Below are 21,909 nucleotides of genomic sequence, written 5' to 3' on the forward strand. Positions count from 1 at the left end.
AATTCAAACAAAGTGTTAGCCAATTTTTTCCACTGGTTTGTTATGCCAACATGAAAATATGAACTAAGACACACAAATTAATAATAAGACAAGACCGAGACATACATAGAGATAGAGATGTGGACAAAGGAGAATATGTGGCAGGCTAATGTGGTTACAGTGTTTCTATAGAAAGCTCAGTCTAATGGAAGATGGAGACAGAGCTTAGTAATAGACAAGCCGCCATCATCGTGTCTCCCAGCGGAGGGGGAGAGGGGAGGAGGAGGGGAGAGGAGGGAAAGAGTGGTAGGCTGGCTGCACCATACAGTATTACCACTTCTCCACACACACCTTGACCCATGGGCTAGGCAGAAGAGTTTTTTTCCTTCCAGCATTTTCCATTTGCTGTCACTCTCACAAGGCGTAATCATCATAGACCCGTGTCTCACACTAGATGGCGTCACTCCTACACAATGCTCGTCCCTCAACCCATCAGTGCAGACGGCTGTCAAATATATGATGTGAGACAATACATCATAGACATGATGGCGTTATGTGACTCACAGACATGCATACACACACACACACACACAAAATAACATCTCAAAATCGGAATATTCTCTTCCCACAGGTACTCCAGCTACTATAGTATCAGGGGTATGGATGCTGTTTATTAGAGAAGCTCTCAACACACACATACAGATACACACATGCTCCTCCATCCCTATTAACCCTGCCATTAAACCTGAAGCAACCGCCTTAAGTTACCTTAGTTAGACGTATGGCTGAGGCAGACTCGCTGCTGGCCACTGTCTGTGGGGAGAGAAAAAGAGAGAACAACATCAGTGTGCTGGATCTATATAGGTAGAGCTGCTAGGGCAGGGCTTGCAGTGTAGACACTTGGCTGTGGATAGGCTACAGGCTGCAGGCAGTGTGCTGCTGGGGAAGATACCTGATAGTGATTAGTGATCAGACTCTTCTGGGAGAGAGAGGGGGGCTGGCTTTCTGGAGGAGGTTGAGGAGGAGGAGGAGGCGAAGGAGGAGAGAGAGGAGAGAAAGGGGGGCTGGTTTTCTGGAGGAGGTTGAGGAGGAGGAAAAGGAGGAGAGAGAGGAGAGAGAGCGTGCTACCGTTCATTTAGAGGCAGCAGCAAGAGACTGAAGCATCGTCTGTCTGAGCTGAGGCAGGGCTGCATGGAATGGAGGAAAACTAGAGAGCAGCGCTGCTTGTCTGTCTGCCGACACACTGTCTGGACTCTCACGCTGCATTCAGGATAGATTGTGTGTTGAGTGGATGATAGGAATAGAGGATGCAGGTCTGATGTGCACAGTATGTCTGTTTGTGATCATATGTGAATGGGTTTGTGTGTGTTCACTACATCCAAGCAGGTGAGTGTAATGTGTTCGCATGTACACTGTTGTGCATGTGTGTATTTGTGAAATGTGTAAGATGAAATGTGTGTGTTTGCAAATGTGCAAATTAGTTTCTATGTGTATGCAGTGCGTATCTGTATCCATGTTTGTGTGTACATGTAAGGTATCTAAACTGATGCATACATATCCCATAACTTCCTCTGTTTGTGCACTGTGTTGTGCTGTGTTTTCCTAGACTCTAGTTGTGTTGTAGTCATGGCTGCCTGAGGGACTGCTCCCTGGCTGTGTGGATCTGGAGCCCCCTCTGATATCATGCTGAGAGTTGGGCCAGCGGCCACCACTCTACTCCTGCTGCTGTCATACTGCTGCTGCCACCTGTGTCACTCTCTGGGTAAGTTCTCCTCACAGTACCACCATGGAGGACATGAAAGACACTCTCAGAGTGATGGGCCATCAGAGATGTTATCAGTCTGAGAGATACCCACTCTGCACAACTAGGATCATCTACTGGGAACAGAATGATAAGGAGATGAGCAGCAGGGCAGATGGAAAATCTGAGGGTGGGAGATAGTGAAGAGGCAACACCAGCTGAGACTAATATTAAATTAAAAGAGGAACTGATGAGGGATGGTCATTAACAGATGGGCTGAGTAATGTCAGTATGACCACTCAATATATTCAAACCTAATTTCCCTTTTAAGTAGATTTCTAATCAAACTGTATGGTCTCAGAGACTTTGCCAACCTTTGTTATGAAAGTGAGTGATTTGGTTTCCTGCTCTCAGTTAATTCAGTATATATGATACGCAGCACTGTCTGGTTTAGTGCAGTAATTTCCTGTGGTTGGTGACCTTCTGTTCAGCTGGGAGAGGTGATGAGCTGAATAAGGGAAGAAATATCTCTATTAACGACTTGGGGAAAGAACCTCAGAGTTCTAATAACTCTGTCCAGTCAATATCAGAAATATAAGCTGGCCAGCCCAGATAGCTCCACACGGCTGCCTCCTCCATGCCAACCTGTGCAGAAACAGGATTGATTCTCGTTTGACGCTCACTGTAATTTGTTTTGAATAAGAGCGTGAGCGTCTGCTAAATAACTAAAATGGAAACATGTAATGGAACTCCTCTTATGAAATTATGTCCTGGGTTAAATAACATGGGCTGTGTAGACAGCAGAAGAGGGTTAGGAGATGTGTAAGGTCACAGATTTTAATCTGTCATCTCTTGGGGTGTTTTTGTAAACCCCACATTTTCGAGGTGAATCATAAAATATTCACATCTTTCATCAGTACAGTACACAGCCAGGGATCCTCTGGAGAGATAGACTGGCCTAATGCCTCACTGGCCACACAATCAGGTTACACTAATTGTAGATACACTACCGTTCAAAAGTTTGGGGTCACTTACAAATGTCCTTTTTTTTAAATGAAAGCAATTTTTTTGTCCATTTAAATAACATAAAATTGATCAGAAGTACAGTGTAGACATTGCTAATGTTGTAAATTACTATTTTAATGGAATATCTACATTGGCGTACAGAGGCCCATTATCAGCAACCATCACTCCTGTGTTCCAATGGCACGTTGTGTGAGCTAATCCAAGTGTATTATTTTAAAAGGCTAGTTGATCATTAGAAAACCCTTTTGCAATTATGTTAGCACAACTGAAAACTGTTATTCTGATTAAAGAAGCAATAAAACACGAGTCTCAAAGTCAACAGTGAAGAGGCGACTCCGGGATGCTGGCCTTCTAGGCAGAGTTCCTCTGTCCAGTGTCTGTGTTCTTTTGCCCATCTTAATCTTTTATTTTTATTGGCCAGTCTGAGATGTGGCTTTTTCTTTGCAACTCTGCCTAGAATGCCAGCAGAAGAAAGGTCTTTGTTTCTGGCCATTTTGAGCCGGTAACCAAACCCACAAATGCTGATGCTCCAGATACTCAACTAGTCTAAAGAAGAATAGTTTTATTGCTTCTTTAATCAGAACATTAGTTTTCAGCTGTGCTAACATAATTGCAAAAGGGTTTTCTAATATTAGAACGCCTATGTAGATATTCCATTAAATTTCACCTTTATTTAACCAGGTAGGTTAGTTGAGAACAAGTTCTCATTTACAACTGCGATCTGGCCAAGACAAAGCAAAGCAGTTCGACACATACAACAACACAGTTACACATGAAATGAACAAACATACAGTCAATAATACAGTAGAAAAAGTATATATACAGTGTGTGCATATGAGGTAAGATAAGGGAGGTAAGGCAATAAATAGGCCATTGTGGTGAAGTAATTACAATATAGCCATTAAACACTGGAACGGTAGATGTGCAGAAGATGAATGTGCAAGTAGAGAATCTGGGGTGCAAAGGAGCAAGATAAATAAATAAATACAGTATGGGGATGAGGTAGTTGGATGGGCTATTTACAGATGGGCTATGTACAGGTGCAGTGATCTGTGAGCTGCTCTGACAGCTGGTGCTTAAAGCTAGTGAGGGAGATATGGGTCTCCAGCTTCAGCGATTTTTGCAGTTCGTTCCAGTCATTGGCAGCAGAGAACTGTAAGGAAAGGCAGCCAAAGAGGAATTGGCTTTGGGGGTGACCAGATATACCTGCTGGAGTGCGTGCTACGAGTGGGTGCTGCTATGGTGACTAAAATCTTCCATTTCCAGCTACAATATTAATTTACAACATTAACAATGTCAACACTGTATTTCTGATCAATTTGATGTTATTTTAATGGACAAAAAAATTGCTTTTCTTTCAAAAACAAGGAAATGTCTAAGTGACCTCAAACTTTTGAACATAGTGTAAGACTGAGCATTTATAACACAATCTATACACTGAATTAGATATATTGTGAAGGGTTGGGAACTGGTCTTTAGATTGTGTTTATCATTCTATCATGACAATGCATGCTGAATTGTTGCTCCACTACAGAAATCAAAGGAAGCAACTATATTGTAGTCCATGTATGTAATGCCTTTGCTCTGTGAGGATTTTCCAGTTGTGCAGACTCTGATTTGATATAGATGTCTTTGCTCAGTTTAAATTAACAGTGTCCCGTGGTTCTCAGCATACTTGCTGGTGTTAGTCTAATGAAGGACAACAGAGTCAGCTGCAGAAGAGATTTAGCACGAGTTGTCTTTACCCACTTAAATGATTTGTATTTCATATAAATCTTATATAAAAAGTATTACTTAGCTCATTGCTAAGTTACTACTTGTAATGACATACAATAGATGATGGTTGTACTGTAAGGTGTTATATGACACATTTTTGGATCATATTTATATTGGTTTTCACAAAGGGTAGTGTTCAGAATCTCCCAGAGAAGCCAGACATGAAGCAGGATTTTCTGCAGGAAGCTGTGCTGAGAGACAGAACGTGTAAAGATGATGAATCTGCTAATCCCAGTGATATTGACTGAGGAGGTCTAAGAATGCTGCTATTGATCCTGAGCCTGAGGATGACACAGGGGTGTTAATTGTAGTCGGCCCCGCATTGGGCCTGTCATCCTCAGGTAAATTTACAGCCATATTGAACGCACATAAAATAAGCCCATAAGCACGTGGGGAATGATTTAAAAGCATTGTGTCCCTCAAGAATTGAATCAATACTTCTTCATTTTCTCTGAGCTGGAGAGCTGTTTCCAGCAGTAATACAGCAACGTTACATCCTTCGTTGGAACTAAAGTGCTGAATATAATAATTGAATACTGAGATTTGCTTGTGCTTAATACTGCATTTACAGAGGCTAACTCTAGATTTCCCTCCCAGTCAGCAGTTGTATGTGGACTAGACTGACGGCTGATGTCTTTAATATGAAAGGTGCACCTTCGGTCTCTCTCTGTCTAAACACCCAGCTAGTCTTTAGGGGGCACAAAGACCTCACTGTGTCCTTCACACATAAAACGCTTCCTCTATCCAAAGCTCCACCCTCTAGCCTTTCTCTCCATCATCAACCCCCCTAGGGCCTACACCACCAGGCTGTCATGGATACCAGCATGCCACAGAAGCCAGCTGATGCACTGATACAATGAGGTATCCATCAACCACAGTCACAACATCAAATCCATCTGTAATGAAGTTATGGAGAGTGAAACTCATTGGGGCTTCCTTCCTCATAATCCAGATAGAAAACACACGGAGACAAATGAAATTAGACCAGAGCGGGGGATGACTGACTGAGGATTTACAGAGAGAGACACTAAATAGAACAGAGCTGATAGGAAGAAACACATTAGTGTTGGATGATGGTAGGACGCTAACTAGGCAGCCCACACTATTGAAACCTTCCCACCTGACACTAGTGGTGGCATCACACACATGGAACAATGGAGTCATATTTAATCTCTCCATGTCTATGCAGCCGGCAGACAGTGAGTCATCAATTACGGAGGAAATTGGTGCACAAATGCAACTATCTTTAGTTTATACTGTGCCAAACCTTCATTAGCTTTTAAAGGTTTGGACAGCCTTTTATTGCTTGAACCCCAGCCAAGTGACTCTTACCTTTAATCACTGTTAGATTGTTTATAGGCCTACTTCCATGGTGAAGAACTGGGGATGAAGCACCACTCTGTATTGGTAGCAGAGGAGTCTTGTCCAGGGAGGAAGAGGATGATTCATTTGATGGAAAAAACAATAAAACATATTATTCAAAAATCCTCCCTGTAAATAAAATTACACCTCTGTTATACACACCAACATATCTGATCAAACATACTAGTTTGCAGAGAATTCTAACAGGAAGGACACACTTGACCTTGGTCTCCTTCCACGAGGAGTGGAAAACACCAAATCATGAATAAAAGGTATTGACTATGTTGCCATGACAAAGTGACAGTTAGCTTTCTTCCTCTCTGGATAGTGAATGTCTGGTCCTGGTCTGAGGGTAAACAGGGACCAGAGATGTGATTGCCATGATGCTGAGAGCCCTGGGGTGATTTCCTGCACGTAAAACTGGAGATTGATGGGGTTATTGACAAAGTGTCAGGTGCCAGGGACTATGAATCATTGTCAATTTGCTTTAGCTGGGCTGAACAATGGCCATGAGCTGTTACCAGGATAATGCCCCCTGTTAACACGTCGCTGACATGATGCAGGCTAATGTGGTGTTTCCCTGCCTCTATAGGAATCCCTAAACTGTCCTCCTATGCCAAGACAGAGGACAAACTGTTCAAGAACCTCTTCAGAAACTACCAGAAATGGGTGAGGCCTGTGGAATACCTCAACGGCACAGTACGGGTCAGATTTGGACTGGCCATCTCCCAGCTAGTGGACGTGGTGAGAAAAATAGGAATATTATGGGATATTGTGGTTTGTGTCTTCCTGATGATTATTTTGATGTTTGTCAATCCAAGCTGGATTTTCAAGGCAAAGAATCAGTGGAGGAAAAAGTACTCAATTGTCATACTTGAGTAAAAGTAAAGATACCTTAATGGAAAATGACTCAAGTAAAAGTGAAAGTAACCCATGTAAAATACTAAAAGTCTAAAAGTATTTGTTTTAAAATATACTTAAGTATCAAAAGAATAAACCATTTTAAATTCTTAAAATTAAGCATCCCGGATGGCGCAGTGGTTAAGGGTGCTGTACTGCAGCGCCAGCTGTGCCACCAGAGCCTCTGAGTTCACGCCCAGGCTCTGTCGTAACCGGCCACGACTGGGAGGTCTGTGGGGCGACGCACAATTGGCCTAGTGTGGTTAGGGAGGGGTTGGCCGGTAGGGATATCCTTGTCTCATTGCGCACCAGTGACTCCTTTGGTGGCTTGCACGGTGTGTCCTCTGACACTGGCTGGCTTCCGGGTTGGATGCGTGCTGTGTTAAGAAGCAGTGTAGCTTGGTTGGGTTGTGTATCGGAGGACGCATTACTTTCAACCTTTGTCTCTCCCGAGCCCGTACGGGAGTTGTAGCGATGAGACAAGATAGTAGCTACTAACAATTGAAATTGGGGTAAAACTGAAAAAATTAAGCAAACCAGACGGCACCGTTTTCTTGTTTTTTAATTTATTTATCAGTAGCACACTCCAGAATGTGTGTTTAGTGAGGCCTGGAAGACCAGCGATGTTGTCATGTTCATCATAACGAGGAGACCAAGGCATGATAAGAATACATTCTTCTTTTAATTAAACGAAGAACAAACTGACCGTGACGAGTAACAAGTGCTGACAGGCAACTACACATAGACAATAACCCACCAAACCAAAATTGCAAATGGCAACCTAAATAGGATCCCCAATCAGAGACAACGATAAACAGCTGTCTCTGATTGGGAACCAATTCAGGCCACCATAGACCTATAATAATCCTAGACTGACAAACACCCCTAGATATACAAAAAACCCTAGACAGGACTAACAGGCATACCCATCCTCGTCACACCCTGACCTGACCAAAATAATGCATAAAACATAGAAAACTAAGGTCAGGGCGTGACAGATGTTTTCTTCTAAGTGTGTGCATTGGACCATTTTCCTGTCCTGCTAAGAATTCAAAATGTAATGATTACTTTTGGGTGTCAGGGAAAACGTATTGAGTAAAAAGTACATTATTTTCTTCAGGAATGTAGTGAAGTAAAAGTAATCAAAAATAAAAACAGCAAAGTACAGATACCCCAAAAAACGACTTGAGTAGTTTAAAGTATTTTTTACTTAAGTACATTACATCACTGCAAAGAATATATCACTATAAATACATTTAGACTCATTTACATTCTGTTTTTTAACACATTTACAAACATACTGACTGTATAACAACACAAAGGTACAGATAAAACCTTTACAGTATGCTCTCTCCATTACAGGACGAGAAGAACCAGTTGATGACAACCAATGTGTGGATGAAACAGGCAAGATCTTAAACATATTTGGGGTATAGGGTAATGGGGCGGCAGGGTAGCCTAGCCTAGTTACAGCGTTGGAGTAGTAACCGGAAGGTTGCAAGTTCAAATCCCGAAACATCTGTCGTTCTGCCCCTGAACAAGGCAGTTAACCCACGGTTCCTAGGCCGTCATTGAAAATAAGAATTTGTTCTTAACTGACTTGCCTAGTTAAATAAATAATTAATTGATATTACCTGAGAAGCCAGTGTTTGGAGGATAAATTAGCACGGGGGTTGTTAGGCCTGAGTGCTGTTCAATATGTCCTCCAATCACCGTCTTTGAGGTGATTATACGCAGTGCCTTGCGAAAGTATTCGGCCCCCTTGAACTTTGCGACCTTTTGCCACAAACATAAAGATATAAAACTGTATTTTTTTGTGAAGAATCAGCAACAAGTGGGACACAATCATGAAGTGGAACGACATTTATTGGATATTTCTAACTTTTTTAACAAATCAAAAACTGAAAAATTGGGCGTGCAAAATTATTCAGCCCCCTTAAGTTAATACTTTGTAGCGCCACCTTTTGCTGCGATTACAGCTGTAAGTCGCTTGGGGTATGTCTCTATCAGTTTTGCACATCGAGAGACTGACATTTTTTCCCATTCCTCCTTGCAAAACAGCTCGAGCTCAGTGAGGTTGGATGGAGAGCATTTGTGAACAGCAGTTTTCAGTTCTTTCCACAGATTCTCGATTGGATTCAGGTCTGGACTTTGACTTGGCCATTCTAACACCTGGATATGTTTATTTTTGAACCATTCCATTGTAGATTTTGCTTTATGTTTTGGATCAGTCTTGTTGGAAGACAAATCTCCGTCCCAGTCTCAGGTCTTTTGCAGACTCCATCAGGTTTTCTTCCAGAATGGTCCTGTATTTGGCTCCATCCATCTTCCCATCAATTTTAACCATCTTCCCTGTCCCTGCTGAAGAAAAGCAGGCCCAAACCATGATGCTGCCACCACCATGTTTGACAGTGGGGATGGTGTGTTCAGCTGTGTTGCTTTTACGCCAAACATAACGTTTTGCATTGTTGCCAAAAAGTTCAATTTTGGTTTCATCTGACCAGAGCACCTTCTTCCACATGTTTGGTGTGTCTCCCAGGTGGCTTGTGGCAAACTTTAAACAACACTTTTTATGGATATCTTTAAGAAATGGCTTTCTTCTTGCCACTCTTCCATAAAGGCCAGATTTGTGCAATATACGACTGATTGTTGTCCTATGGACAGAGTCTCCCACCTCAGCTGTAGATCTCTGCAGTTCATCCAGAGTGATCATGGGCCTCTTGGCTGCATCTCTGATCAGTCTTCTCCTTGTATGAGCTGAAAGTTTAGAGGGACGGCTAGGTCTTGGTAGATTTGCAGTGGTCTGATACTCCTTCCATTTCAAAATTATCGCTTGCACAGTGCTCCTTGGGATGTTTAAAGCTTGGGAAATCTTTTTGTATCCAAATCCGGCTTTAAACTTCTTCACAACAGTATCTCGGACCTGCCTGGTGTGTTCCTTGTTCTTCATGATGCTCTCTGCGCTTTTAACGGACCTCTGAGACTATCACAGTGCAGGTGCATTTATACGGAGACTTGATTACACACAGGTGGATTGTATTTATCATCATTAGTCATTTAGGTCAACATTGGATCATTCAGAGATCCTCACTCATCCTCAGCTGTAATCGCAGCAAAAGGTGGCGCTACAAAGTATTAACTTAAGGGGGCTGAATAATTTTGCACGCCCAATTTTTCAGTTTTTGATTTGTTAAAAAAGTTAGAAATATCCAATAAATGTCGTTCCACTTCATGATTGTGTCCCACTTGTTGCTGATTCTTCACAAAAAAATACAGTTTTATATCTTTATGTTTGAAGCCTGAAATGTGGCAAAAGGTCGCAAAGTTCAAGGGGGCCGAATACTTTCGCAAGGCACTGTATTTAAATAATGATTAGCATATTTTAATTAAAAAGTTATTTTGAGGAATTTATTCATACTATTTCATCGTTCCAGAAGATATAGTCCTGACACAAATCTAGGTGTTTCTACCCAAGTCGGCTGGTTGTTCATTCTATCGGTTTGGTTCTCAGAGACGTGACCCAGTTGTTAAGTATTTTTGTTCTGTATCTATGGATGCGACCCAGTCGTTCGTTTAAGCTGTTTTCTAGTGACATTTATTTGGATACATCCATAACAATGATGATGCGCGATTTCACCTGTCATAGAAAATGTGCTCGCTCGTCAGAACGCTATTGTTCAGAGGAGTTAGCCAACAACAAAGCTAACACAATCACTTCAAACTGAAGCTGGAAAGACCGCAAACTAGCTGCACTTCAATTATTTTACCTGTTTCTAATGACATTTTTTTGTATATATCTCCCCAAAAATTGACTGGCTGAGAAAAGCTGCCTGCTTGTCTGTCTTGTCCCTACTCCCGACCCCTACACCTTCATTACTATGGGACAGCTGGAGATCAAATTTCAAAATTAAATAATGGTACGAATGTCAGAGACAAATTGAAAACCAAATGCTAGTCTAAAAGAAATGGGAGACAATGTCTAGGTGCTTTTTACATTGGAGGTCATGTTTATAAATTGTCTGGCTGGGCTGATGAGACAGTGGATTGCAGAGTGAGATTGAACAGTGCAAATAGGCATTTCAACGTCACAGCTTTAGCCGGTGGTAACTTGTGGAATAGACACCGACTGGAATGCGGTTTTAACCAATCAGCGTCCAGGATTAGACCCACCCATTGTACAGTGGGGCAAAAAAGTATTTAGTCAGCCACCAATTGTGCAAGTTCTCCCACTTAAAGATGAGAGAGGCCTGTAAAATTTCATCATAGGTACACTTCAACTATGACAGACAAAATTAGAAAAAAAAATCCAGAAAATCACATTGTAGGATTTTTAATTAATTGATTTGCAAATTATGGTGGAAAATAAGTATTTGGTCAATAACAAAAGTTTATCTCAATACTTTGTTATATACCCTTTGTTGGCAATGACAGAGGTCAAACGTTTTCTGTAAGTCTTCACAAGGTTTTCACACACTGTTGCTGGTATTTTGTCCCATTCCTCCATGCAGATCTCCTCTAGATCAGTGATGTTTTGGGGCTGTTGCTGGGCAACACGGACTTTCAACTGCCTCCAAAGATTTTCTATGGGGTTGAGATCTGGAGACTGGCTAGGCCACTCCAGGACCTTGAAATGCTTCTAACGAAGCCACTCCTTCGTTGCCCGGGCGGTGTGTTTGGGATCATTGTCATGCTGAAACACCAAGCCACGTTTCATCTTCAATGCCCTTGCTGATGGAAGGAGGTTTTCACTCAAAATCTCACGATACATGGCCCCATTCATTCTTTCCTTTACAAGGATCAGTCGTCCTGGTCCCTTTACAGAAAAACAGCCCCAAAGCATGATGTTTCCACCCCCATGCTTCACAGTAGGTACGGTGTTCTTTGGATGCAACTCAGCATTCTTTGTCCTCCAAACAAGACAAGTTGAGTTTTTACCAAAAAGTTATATTTTGGTTTCATCTGACCATATGACATTCTCCCAATCTTCTTCTGGATCATCCAAATGCTCTCTAGCAAACTTCAGACATTCAGACACAAACTTCTCATTTTGTCTGTCATAGTTGAAGTGTACCTATGATGACAATAACAGGCCTCTCTCATCTTTTTAAGTGGGAGAACTTGCACAATTGGTGGCTGACTAAATACTTTTTTGCCCCACTGTATAATTCACAACACTCTACAGCAGTGGTTCCCAACCAGAGGTACTAGGACCCCCGGGGGTACTTGGCCTATCCAGAGGGGGTAATTGAAAAGACTCATAAGTCCATAGGGTTACATGCACATAAGCGGGTACTTCAGGGGTACTCCAGGCAAAGCAAAATTCAGTTGGGAGTACAATAACCAAAAAAGGTTGGGAACCACTGCTCTACAGCAGCGTCAGCTAGACACACAAAGGCGACATGGCATTTAGAGTAACAATCAACCTCCCTTCCCCCTGCATGTCCCCTTGTTCTGGTGGCATTTCACGAAAAGCTCACATCTTCATTTCTCCCCACCCTCCTCCACCTTCTCTTGTGCCCACACGAGCCACCCACTTTGCAACTCCCGCCCCCCGGCATCCTGCCTTGCCACCCAGCCCTCTTGGCAGCTTAATTCATATCCTCTGACTGCATCGGCTCTCTGCAGCCAGGGAATCATCACTCCAGACCAGGGTCAGCAGGTCAGCCTCTCCCAAGTCTGCCACAATGACAAACAACTCCATGCAAATCAGAGGACAGAGGGCAATAGCTAACATGGCCACAGTGGTGGAAAAAGTACTAAATACTCATACTTGAGTCAAAGTAAAGATACCTTAATAGAAAAAGACTCAAGTAAAAGTGAGTCACCCAATAAAATACTACTTCAGTAAAAGTCTAAAAGTATTTGGTTTTAAATATACTTAAGTATCAAAAGTAAATGTAATTGCTAAAATATACTTAAGTATCGAAAGTAAAAGTATGAATAATTTAAAATTCCTTCTATTAAGCAAACCAGACGGCACAATTTATTTTACAGATAGCCAGGGTCACACTCCAACACTCAGACATTGTTTACAGATAAAGCATTTGTGTCTAGATCAGTGATGTTTTGGGGCTGTTGCTGGGCAACACGGACTTTCAACTGCCTCCAAAGAGTCCGCCAGATCAGAGGCAGTAGGGATGACCAGGGATGTTCTCTTGATAATTGTGCGAATTGGACCATTTTCTGCCCTGCTTATAACGAGTACTTTTGGGTGTCAGGGAAAATGTATGGAGTAAAAAGTACATAATTGTCTTTAGGAATGTAGTGAAGTAAAAATAAAAGCTGTCAAAAATACGTATAAATAGTAAAGTAAAGTTCAGATACACCCAAAAAATACTGAAGTAGTACTTTACACCACTGCATGGCCACATCTATTTGTCAGCGGTGAATGAGGACATAAGGTTGAAGATATTGCTCTGTCCACATCAGTGCTTCTCTCCTACTATCTACTTTATTTGTTTCTTTAACCTGTCTCCTCCCCTTCATCTACACTGATTGAAGTGGATTCAACAAGTGACATCAACAAGGGATCATAGCTTTCACCTGGATTCACCTGGTCAGTCTATGTCCTGGAAAGAGCAGGTGTTCTTAATGTTTTGTACACTCAGTATATGGTGTAGTGCAATCAAATGTCTCTCATGAGGAGAAAAGTAATTCATGGCGAGCTCCAGCAGCAGTCTTGTCAAATGGATCCGCTTGTAAAAAGAGATGACTCATCCCCCCCTCTCTCTCTCTCTCTCTCTCTCTCCTGTTTAGGAATGGTTGGACATGAAGCTACGCTGGGACCCTGATGACTACCTGGGCATCACTAACATCAGAGTCCCCTCGGACTCCATCTGGATCCCAGACATTGTGCTCTATGACAAGTAAGTACCATGCCCAACAGACTGCCAACAGTAGAACAAAAGATGGCACTGATATTGAACTAACACTTTCGGTGCAATATAATCTCCACATTAGGGTTGCAAAGGGAGGGTATATTACCAGTGCTTGATTTGGGCCGTAGCTGTCCGGAACGCCGTACTAGCACAACGTACAGCTCCTCTTTAAAAACAAAGTTGCCTTTCGCTGGCCCAGATTCACACACCGAGCCAAAAAAGGTTGATCAAATCTGAATGAAGGTGGGATCTTCATTGAATAGCAATGGCGAGTTTCTGCTTTGTTCAAGTTTATTTGTCGCTAGTCTCTGAATCTGTGAGTGCCAATATAGGCTGTTCGAGATAGCGCAGATTGAAAAAGTGCTAGGCTGAATGGCATGAATCCTGCTCCAAATTGTCAAACGAGGGTTTGTAAGGTAATGAAAAGTAATGGAAATTAGTTGAATAACTGTTTCGAATGTAATTCAAAAAAGCACACTTTTAAATATGGTCAATCAATAAAAATAACTACATATCAGCCATTATCGGAATGACCCTTCAGTGCATGTCTGTGGTGTTGCGTGTGTGACAGTGTGGTGTTGCGTGTGTGCCAGTGTGGGGTTGCGTGTGTGCCAGTGTGATGTTGCCCGAGGAGAGAGAGAGCGCGACATTCCAGCAGCAGGTATTCCATAATGACAGACAGACTAACTAGATCACCAATTCAAAATATACAGTGCCTTGCGAAAGTATTCGGCCCCCTTGAACTTTGCGACCTTTTGCCACATTTCAGGCTTCAAACATAAAGATATAAAACTGTATTTTTTTGTGAAGAATCAACAACAAGTGGGACACAATCGTGAAGTGGAATGACATTTATTGGATATTTCAAACTTTTTTAACAAATCAAAAACTGAAAAATTGGGCGTGCAAAATTATTCAGCCCCTTTACTTTCAGTGCAGCAAACTCTCTCCAGAAGTTCAGTGAGGATCTCTGAATGATCCAACGTTGACCTAAATGACTAATGATGATAAATACAATCCACCTGTGTGTAATCAAGTCTCCGTATAAATGCACCTGCACTGTGATAGTCTCAGAGGTCCGTTAAAAGCGCAGAGAGCATCATGAAGAACAAGGAACACACCAGGCAGGTCCGAGATACTGTTGTGAAGAAGTTTAAAGCCGGATTTGGATACAAAAAGATTTCCCAAGCTTTAAACATCCCAAGGAGCACTGTGCAAGCGATAATTTTGAAATGGAAGGAGTATCAGACCACTGCAAATCTACCAAGACCTGGCCGTCCCTCTAAACTTTAAGCTCATACAAGGAGAAGACTGATCAGAGATGCAGCCAAGAGGCCCATGATCACTCTGGATGAACTGCAGAGATCTACAGCTGAGGTGGGAGACTCTGTCCATAGGACAACAATCAGTCGAATATTGCACAAATCTGGCCTTTATGGAAGAGTAGCAAGAAGAAAGCCATTTCTTAAAGATATCCATAAAAAGTGTTGTTTAAAGTTTGCCACAAGCCACATGGGAGACACACCAAACATGTGGAAGAAGGTGCTCTGGTCAGATGAAACCAAAATTGAACTTTTTGGCAACAATGCAAAACGTTATGTTTGGCGTAAAAGCAACACAGCTGAACACACCATCCCCACTGTCAAACATGGTGGTGGCAGCATCATGGTTTGGGCCTGCTTTTCTTCAGCAGGGACAGGGAAGATGGTTAAAATTGATGGGAAGATGGATGGAGCCAAATACAGGACCATTCTGGAAGAAAACCTGATGGAGTCTGCAAAAGACCTGAGACTGGGACGGAGATTTGTCTTCCAACAAGACAATGATCCAAAACATAAAGCAAAATCTACAATGGAATGGTTCAAAAATAAACATATCCAGGTGTTAGAATGGCCAAGTCAAAGTCCAGACCTGAATCCAATCGAGAATCTGTGGAAAGAACTGAAAACTGCTGTTCACAAATGCTCTCCATCCAACCTCACTGAGCTCGAGCTGTTTTGCAAGGAGGAATGGGAAAAAATGTCAGTCTCTCGATGTGCAAAACTGATAGAGACATACCCCAAGCGACTTACAGCTGTAATCGCAGCAAAAGGTGGCGCTACAAAGTATTACCTTAAGGGGGCTGAATAATTTTGCACGCCCAATTGTTCAGTTTTTGATTTGTTAAAAAAGTTAGAAATATCCAATAAATGTCGTTCCACTTCATGATTGTGTCCCACTTGTTGCTGATTCTTCACAAAAAAATACAGTTTTATATCTTTATGTTTGAAGCCTGAAATGTGGCAAAAGGTCGCAAAGTTCAAGGGGGCCGAATACTTTCGCAAGGCACTGTAACTTGTAGCAGTTATCTCGCTAGTTAACTAACTTATAGCTAACTAAGCATTAATTTCGTTGTTGCCTTTCCACCGGCACTGTAGAGCCTATCTGCAATGTTAAACAACTGGGATTCCCCTCTATTAAACAGTAGACATGTAATTGCGGCAACGTAAAAATATTCTAAGAAATTGACAAATACATTTTTGTGCATAGATCTCCCTCAAAACATAAATATTTGTGCCTTATATATAAACAGATCTAGTTAATACCTTGCTTTGAAGAAGCCTACCTTATCCATTTGTTGAATGAGAGAATCATTTTATAGAGACAAAAGTATTTGGTTGTAATGTTGAAAAAGCCAAGCCTGCACACCCTGCTCTCCAGATAGAGAGTTGACCACATGATGACAACATGTGACTAACAGTCCATCTCTATCTGGGGGGCTACGTGCCTTGATCAAGGGCACAACAGCAGGAGAAAGACGTGGTAGGTCTACATGGAATCAGACACTTCATCTTTCCAGTGTCAATAATGCTTACTTTTTCATGTAAGCTATAATAATAGTCATGATTTTTTTTTAGTTGAAGGTCATATAGAAGTAATGGAAAATGAGTTTAATCCACTAACAGTGAATAATCAGAGGTCTCTATAACATAATCTCTAATGTACCGACTTGGAATAATACAGCTCCTACACTACTTCCATCCCAAGTCAAGCACTGCATAATACTGGAAACTTTCTAAGTTTACCAGTAAACTACCAGAATTTTGGTATGTTTCATGGATTTTATGTAATCTATTACAAGACATCTAGTTGCCCTTTTGGGTACTTCAGATTATCACAGGCGTCTGTAACAATCTCTGGCCCTCTGTGGCTGTTTTTACACAGGAAGCCCAATTCTGATATTTTTTCTACTAATTGGTCTTTTGATCAATCACATCAGATCTTTTCACATCAGATCTTTTTCAGAGTTGATCTGATTGTTCAAAAGACCAATTAATTAAAACAGTCGGAATTGTGTAAATGCAGTAATAAAATAGAATGACAAAGCTGTAAAACATTAACCTAAATATAAACCATAAACTTAGTGAATACCATTGGTGTTTAATATGAGGGTTTCAACATTTTTTACTATGTCAGTATGTGTTTGTTGTCAGTGTTTTGGCGTCAAACTGGTGGCAGTTGTGTTGCAGAGTTAATTGAAAAGAATGCTTTTGTTGATGAAATGTTTTTTTTTTAATTAATTAGGTTATTTTCTCTTGAACCGTATGGTCTATCTACTAGAAACTCATGGACAATATGGACACAGATATAATACATTAATACTATATATTCATAATTGTTTTTAAATACGTTTTTCAAGTATAAATTACGAAAGTTACGTTAGATTGCCATAGATTGTCTGTTAAATACCAAAATTGATGATTCCAGTAACTTTGGGAAATTACCGGTAGCTTTTGCAACCCTACACAGCATAGACTATATTTTGAACAGCACAAATTCAATTAATCCAACACATCAAGAAAAGCCTGATTCAACCTCGTAGACGATAAACAGATGTTAACCCTTTCCTCTAACAGTGCCGATGGACGTTTTGAGGGCTCTGTCACCAAGGCTGTTGTCAAGTATGATGGCACCATCATCTGGACACAGCCCGCTAACTACAAGTCAGCCTGCATCATCGATGTCACCTTCTTCCCCTTTGACCTGCAGAACTGCTCCATGAAGTTTGGCTCCTGGACCTATGATGGCTCACAGGTTGTATAGCCTACACAGCATTGTGAAACAGTCTACAGTATAGTAATGACCATACAGTCTTTAATTGATGTCAGAAATGTGTTAATCTCTTGTTTATACTTTGGGGAGTTGAAGGGAAGATACGTCTGTTGATGTTTCATCTTTTCTAACCTTGTATTCATTCAATAGGTTGACATCCTCCTGGAGGACTTCCATGTAGATAAGAGGGACTACTTTGACAATGGTGAATGGGAGATAGTGAAAGCGACAGGCAGCCGTGGTCTGAGGATGGACGGTCCCTGCCACTTCCCCTTCATCACCTACTCCTTTATCATCCGTAGACTGCCGCTCTTCTACACCCTCTTCCTCATTATCCCCTGTATCGGCCTTTCCTTCCTCACCATCCTGGTCTTCTACCTGCCCTCCAACGGCGGGGAGAAGATCTCCCTGTGCACCTCTGTGCTGGTGTCCCTCACCGTCTTCCTGCTCGTGATCGAGGAGATTATTCCGTCCTCCTCCAAGGTCATCCCTCTTATCGGGGAGTACCTGGTGTTCACCATGATCTTTGTCACGCTCTCAATTGTCATCACCGTCTTCGCTATCAACATCCACCACCGCTCCTCATCCACGCACCAAGGCATGGCGCCCTGGGTGCGCCGTATCTTCCTGCACAAGCTGCCTAAGCTGCTGTGTATGCGCAGCCACGTGGACCGCTATGCTACCCCAGGCGGGGCCAGGGAAGGACTGACAGGGAGAGAGTGGGCAGGACTGGCAAGAAGAGAGGGGGTAGTAGGGGGCATTACGAAGGGTTGTTCACCAGAGTCCACCCCTCATCTCTCCTCTAGGAATAACCTGCAGGCTGCTTTGGATTCTATCCGCTACATCACCATGCATGTGGTCAAGGAGAACGAGGTCAGAGAGGTAAGATCCCATTGAGTTACAGAGAATCAGTCTGTCCCTCAGTATCAATGACAAAGTTGGCATGAGAGAATATTGTGTTTGTTTGTTATGACTTGAACACCATTCAAAATCAATTCTATAGTACTGAATTTAGGTTTTTGAAGTCTTACTGTAATTCTCTCTATATATTCATCATCTCCATACTGTATATTTGTCTCCATTCTCTGCTTGTCACATGCAACTGCACCTCTGAGTGCAAAGCACTCCCAGCCTGTGTCAACGAGGTCATGTGTTGGTGTCTGAAGGGCGTTTTGGTCTCTCTCTCCAGGTGGTGCAGGACTGGAAGTTTGTGGCTCAAGTTCTGGATCGTGTGTTCCTGTGGACCTTTCTCCTGGTCTCAGTACTGGGCTCTGCTCTGCTCTTCATCCCTGTCATCTACAAATGGGCAAACATCATCGTCCCCAACCATGCAGGTGGCAGCGGATAAGACTAAACTGAGACTAAGTGCACTGAGCACAATAATTTCAGAGACACTACAGTCAGTGCAGATAAAGAGACACTTACTCACGTGGGTGTGGGAGACCAGTTATAATTGCAATGGATTCTAGTTCCATCATGATTTTTGATTTGTGTAAATTAATGAGGGATTATTGTCTCTATGTTGCTGTATCTGTTTATAGATTAAATTAACAATCAATTGTTTTATATTCTGAAAGGAGGATACCTCCCTATAGGCATATCTCACAAAGTAAAGTATAACAATGAATACAATTCTCCAGGTTACTGTCTTTCTTGCCTCTGAAAAACAGGCTTCTCACAGTTAAGGAGACAGGATTATGGAAGGCTGGCCACATGAGACTAGCTAATAGTTAACAGGTGTTAATTCATAACTTTTAATTCACCCTTTTGTAAATAAGTGTACAGTACCCTTTACCATTAATTACCCTTTTATATATATGACCCATTACCTTTTATGTTTAAGTCAACATTAACCTTGTAACGGCTTTCCTCCTCTTCGTCTGAGGAGGAGTAGTAAGGATCGGACCAATACGCAGCGTGGTAAGTGTCCATGACATTTTAATAATCACTGAACACGACAAAATACAAAAATAACAAAGTGAATGAAAACGGAAACAACAAAACAGGAAACAATCACCCACGAAACACAGGTGGGAAAAGGCTACCTAAGTATGGTTCTCAATAAGAGACAACTAACGACACATGCCTCTGATTGAGAACCATACCAGGCCAAACACAAAAACACAACATAGAAAAACGAACATAGACAACCCACCCAACTCACGCCCTGACCATGCTAAAACAAAGACATAACAACAAAACTAAGGTCAGAACATGACAGTACCCCCCCCCCCCCCCCCCAAAGGTGTGGACTCCGGCCACAAACCTGAACCTATAGGGGAGGGTCTGGGTGGGTGTCTGTCCACGGTGGCGGCTCTGGAGCGGGACGTGGACCCCGCTTCATCATAGTCTTTAACCGATTCTTAGCCCGCATCCGCGGCGCCTTTCGAGCGGCGATCCGCGCCGCCGACCTCGGACTGGGGACCCTAGCAACGGGTCCCAAATGGACGGGAGATTCCGGCAGCACCGGACAGGCGGGAGACTCCGGCGGCGCCGACGTGAATGGCGACTCCGACAGAGCCAGAGTGACGGGCGATTCTGGCAGCTCCTGATTGACGGGCTGCTCTGGCAGCTCAGGACAGACGGGCGACTCTGGCAGCTCAGGACAGACGGGAGACTCTGGCAGCTCAGGACAGACGGGAGACTCTGGCAGCTCAGGACAGACGGGAGACTCTGGCAGCTCAGGACAGACGGGAGACTCTGGCAGCTCAGGACAGACGGGAGACTCTGGCAGCTCAGGACAGACGGGAGACTCTGGCAGCTCAGGACAGACGGGAGACTCTGGCAGCTCAGGACAGACGAGAGACTCTGGCAGCTCAGGACAGACGAGAGACTCTGGCAGCGCTGGACAGGAGGGAGCACCTGGAGGAAGGAGACGGAGAGACAGCCTGGTGCGTGGGACTGCCACCGGAGGCCTGGTGTGTGGAGGAGGCACCGGATAGACCAGACCGTGGAGGCGCAGTGGAGGTCTCGAGCACCGATCCTGCACAACCCTACCTGGCTGGATACTCCCCGTCGCCAGGCCAGTGCGGCGAGGTGAAATAGACTTCACTGGGCTGTGCTGGCGAACCGGGGACACCGTGCGTAGGGCTGGTGCCATGTACTCCGGCCTAAGGAGATGCACTGGAGACCAGATGCGATGAGCCGGCTTCATGGCACCTGGCTCGATGCCCACTCTAGCCCAGCCGATACGAGGTGCTGCGATGTAACGCATCGGGCTATGCCTGCGCACACCGTGCGTCTCACGGCATAACACGGTGCCTGCCCGGCCCACCTCTCTCCACGGTAAGCACAGGGAGTTGGCTCAGGTCTCCTACCTGACTTAGCCACACTTATGCCATTTCCCCAATACATTTTTGGGGCTGCCTCTCGGGCTTCCTTGACCGCTGTGCCAACTCCATTCTCCGGTATCCCTCCTCGCACTGTTCCAGAGAATCCCAGGCGGGTTCCGGCACTCTCCCTGGGTCGACCGACCACCTTTCTATCTCGTCCCATGTTGTTACCTCTTCCAGATAGCGCTGCTCCTTACCACACTGCATTCTCCTTTGGTGGTGGGTGATTCTGTAACGCTCGTCGTGGGTGGAAGAAGAGGAGGACCAATACGCAGAGTGGTAAGTGTTCATGATACTAATAATCACTGAACACGACAAAATACAAAAATAACAAAGTGAATGAAAACGAAAAACGAAACAGTCCTGAATGGTGACACAAACAACAAAACTGGAAACAATCACCCACGAAACACAGGTGGGAAAAGGCTACCTAAGTATGGTTCTCAATCAGAGACAACTAACGACACCTGCCTCTGATTGAGAACCATACCAGGCCAAACACAAAAACACAACATAGAAAAACAAACATAGACAACCCACCCAACTCACTCCCTGACCATACTAAAACAAAGACAAAACAAAATAACTAAGGACAGAACGTGACAATCCTTTTATACCCTTTTATATACACTACCCTTTATATTACCCTTACATTACACTTTTCTATTTTATTAACTCTAGGTTGGTAAAATACAAAATAAAATAAAACAGTGGCTACATTCTCAGAAAAGCAGTGTTACATAACAAGATCAAGAAAGAGTTTAATTTTAATCCACTTGAACAAGCTTCACTGAAGAATTCAGCTGTGAATGCTCTTGTATGA

The 21,909-nt window shown here is 43.0% G+C and overlaps 1 protein-coding gene across 3 annotated transcripts; it reads left to right on the forward strand.

Moving 5' to 3' along the window:
- The first annotated feature begins 911 nt into the window (after positions 1-911).
- Positions 912-19,386, forward strand: chrna5 (cholinergic receptor, nicotinic, alpha 5). 3 transcript variants are annotated; one of them, XM_021607231.2, is made up of 8 exons: positions 913-1,365; positions 1,586-1,741; positions 6,477-6,628; positions 8,147-8,191; positions 13,541-13,650; positions 17,559-17,736; positions 17,905-18,636; positions 18,944-19,386. In XM_021607231.2, exons 2-8 carry the CDS (start codon positions 1,663-1,665, stop codon positions 19,100-19,102), a joined length of 1,455 nt encoding a protein of 484 aa, XP_021462906.1. In that variant the 5' UTR covers positions 913-1,365; positions 1,586-1,662; the 3' UTR covers positions 19,103-19,386. The 3 variants fall into 3 exon arrangements, with proteins under 3 accessions (XP_036836588.1, XP_021462906.1, XP_021462907.1); XM_021607232.2 differs by adding an exon at positions 5,314-5,383 and having other exon boundaries at positions 919-1,741; XM_036980693.1 differs by having other exon boundaries at positions 912-1,741.
- The last annotated feature ends 2,523 nt before the right edge of the window (positions 19,387-21,909 follow it).

This window comes from Oncorhynchus mykiss, chromosome 6 (genome assembly GCF_013265735.2).
Source record: "Oncorhynchus mykiss isolate Arlee chromosome 6, USDA_OmykA_1.1, whole genome shotgun sequence".
NCBI lineage: Eukaryota > Metazoa > Chordata > Actinopteri > Salmoniformes > Salmonidae > Oncorhynchus > Oncorhynchus mykiss.

Bases quoted from the DNA above. Each gene is read 5' to 3' on its own strand.
- chrna5 (XM_036980693.1), top strand. From the start codon at position 1,663: ATGCTGAGAGTTGGGCCAGCGGCCACCACTCTACTCCTGCTGCTGTCA. The intron at 8,192-13,540 runs GCAAGATCTTAA...TCTCCTGTTTAG, and splicing joins CCAATGTGTGGATGAAACAG to GAATGGTTGGACATGAAGCT. The intron at 18,637-18,943 runs GTAAGATCCCAT...CTCTCTCTCCAG, and splicing joins AGGAGAACGAGGTCAGAGAG to GTGGTGCAGGACTGGAAGTT.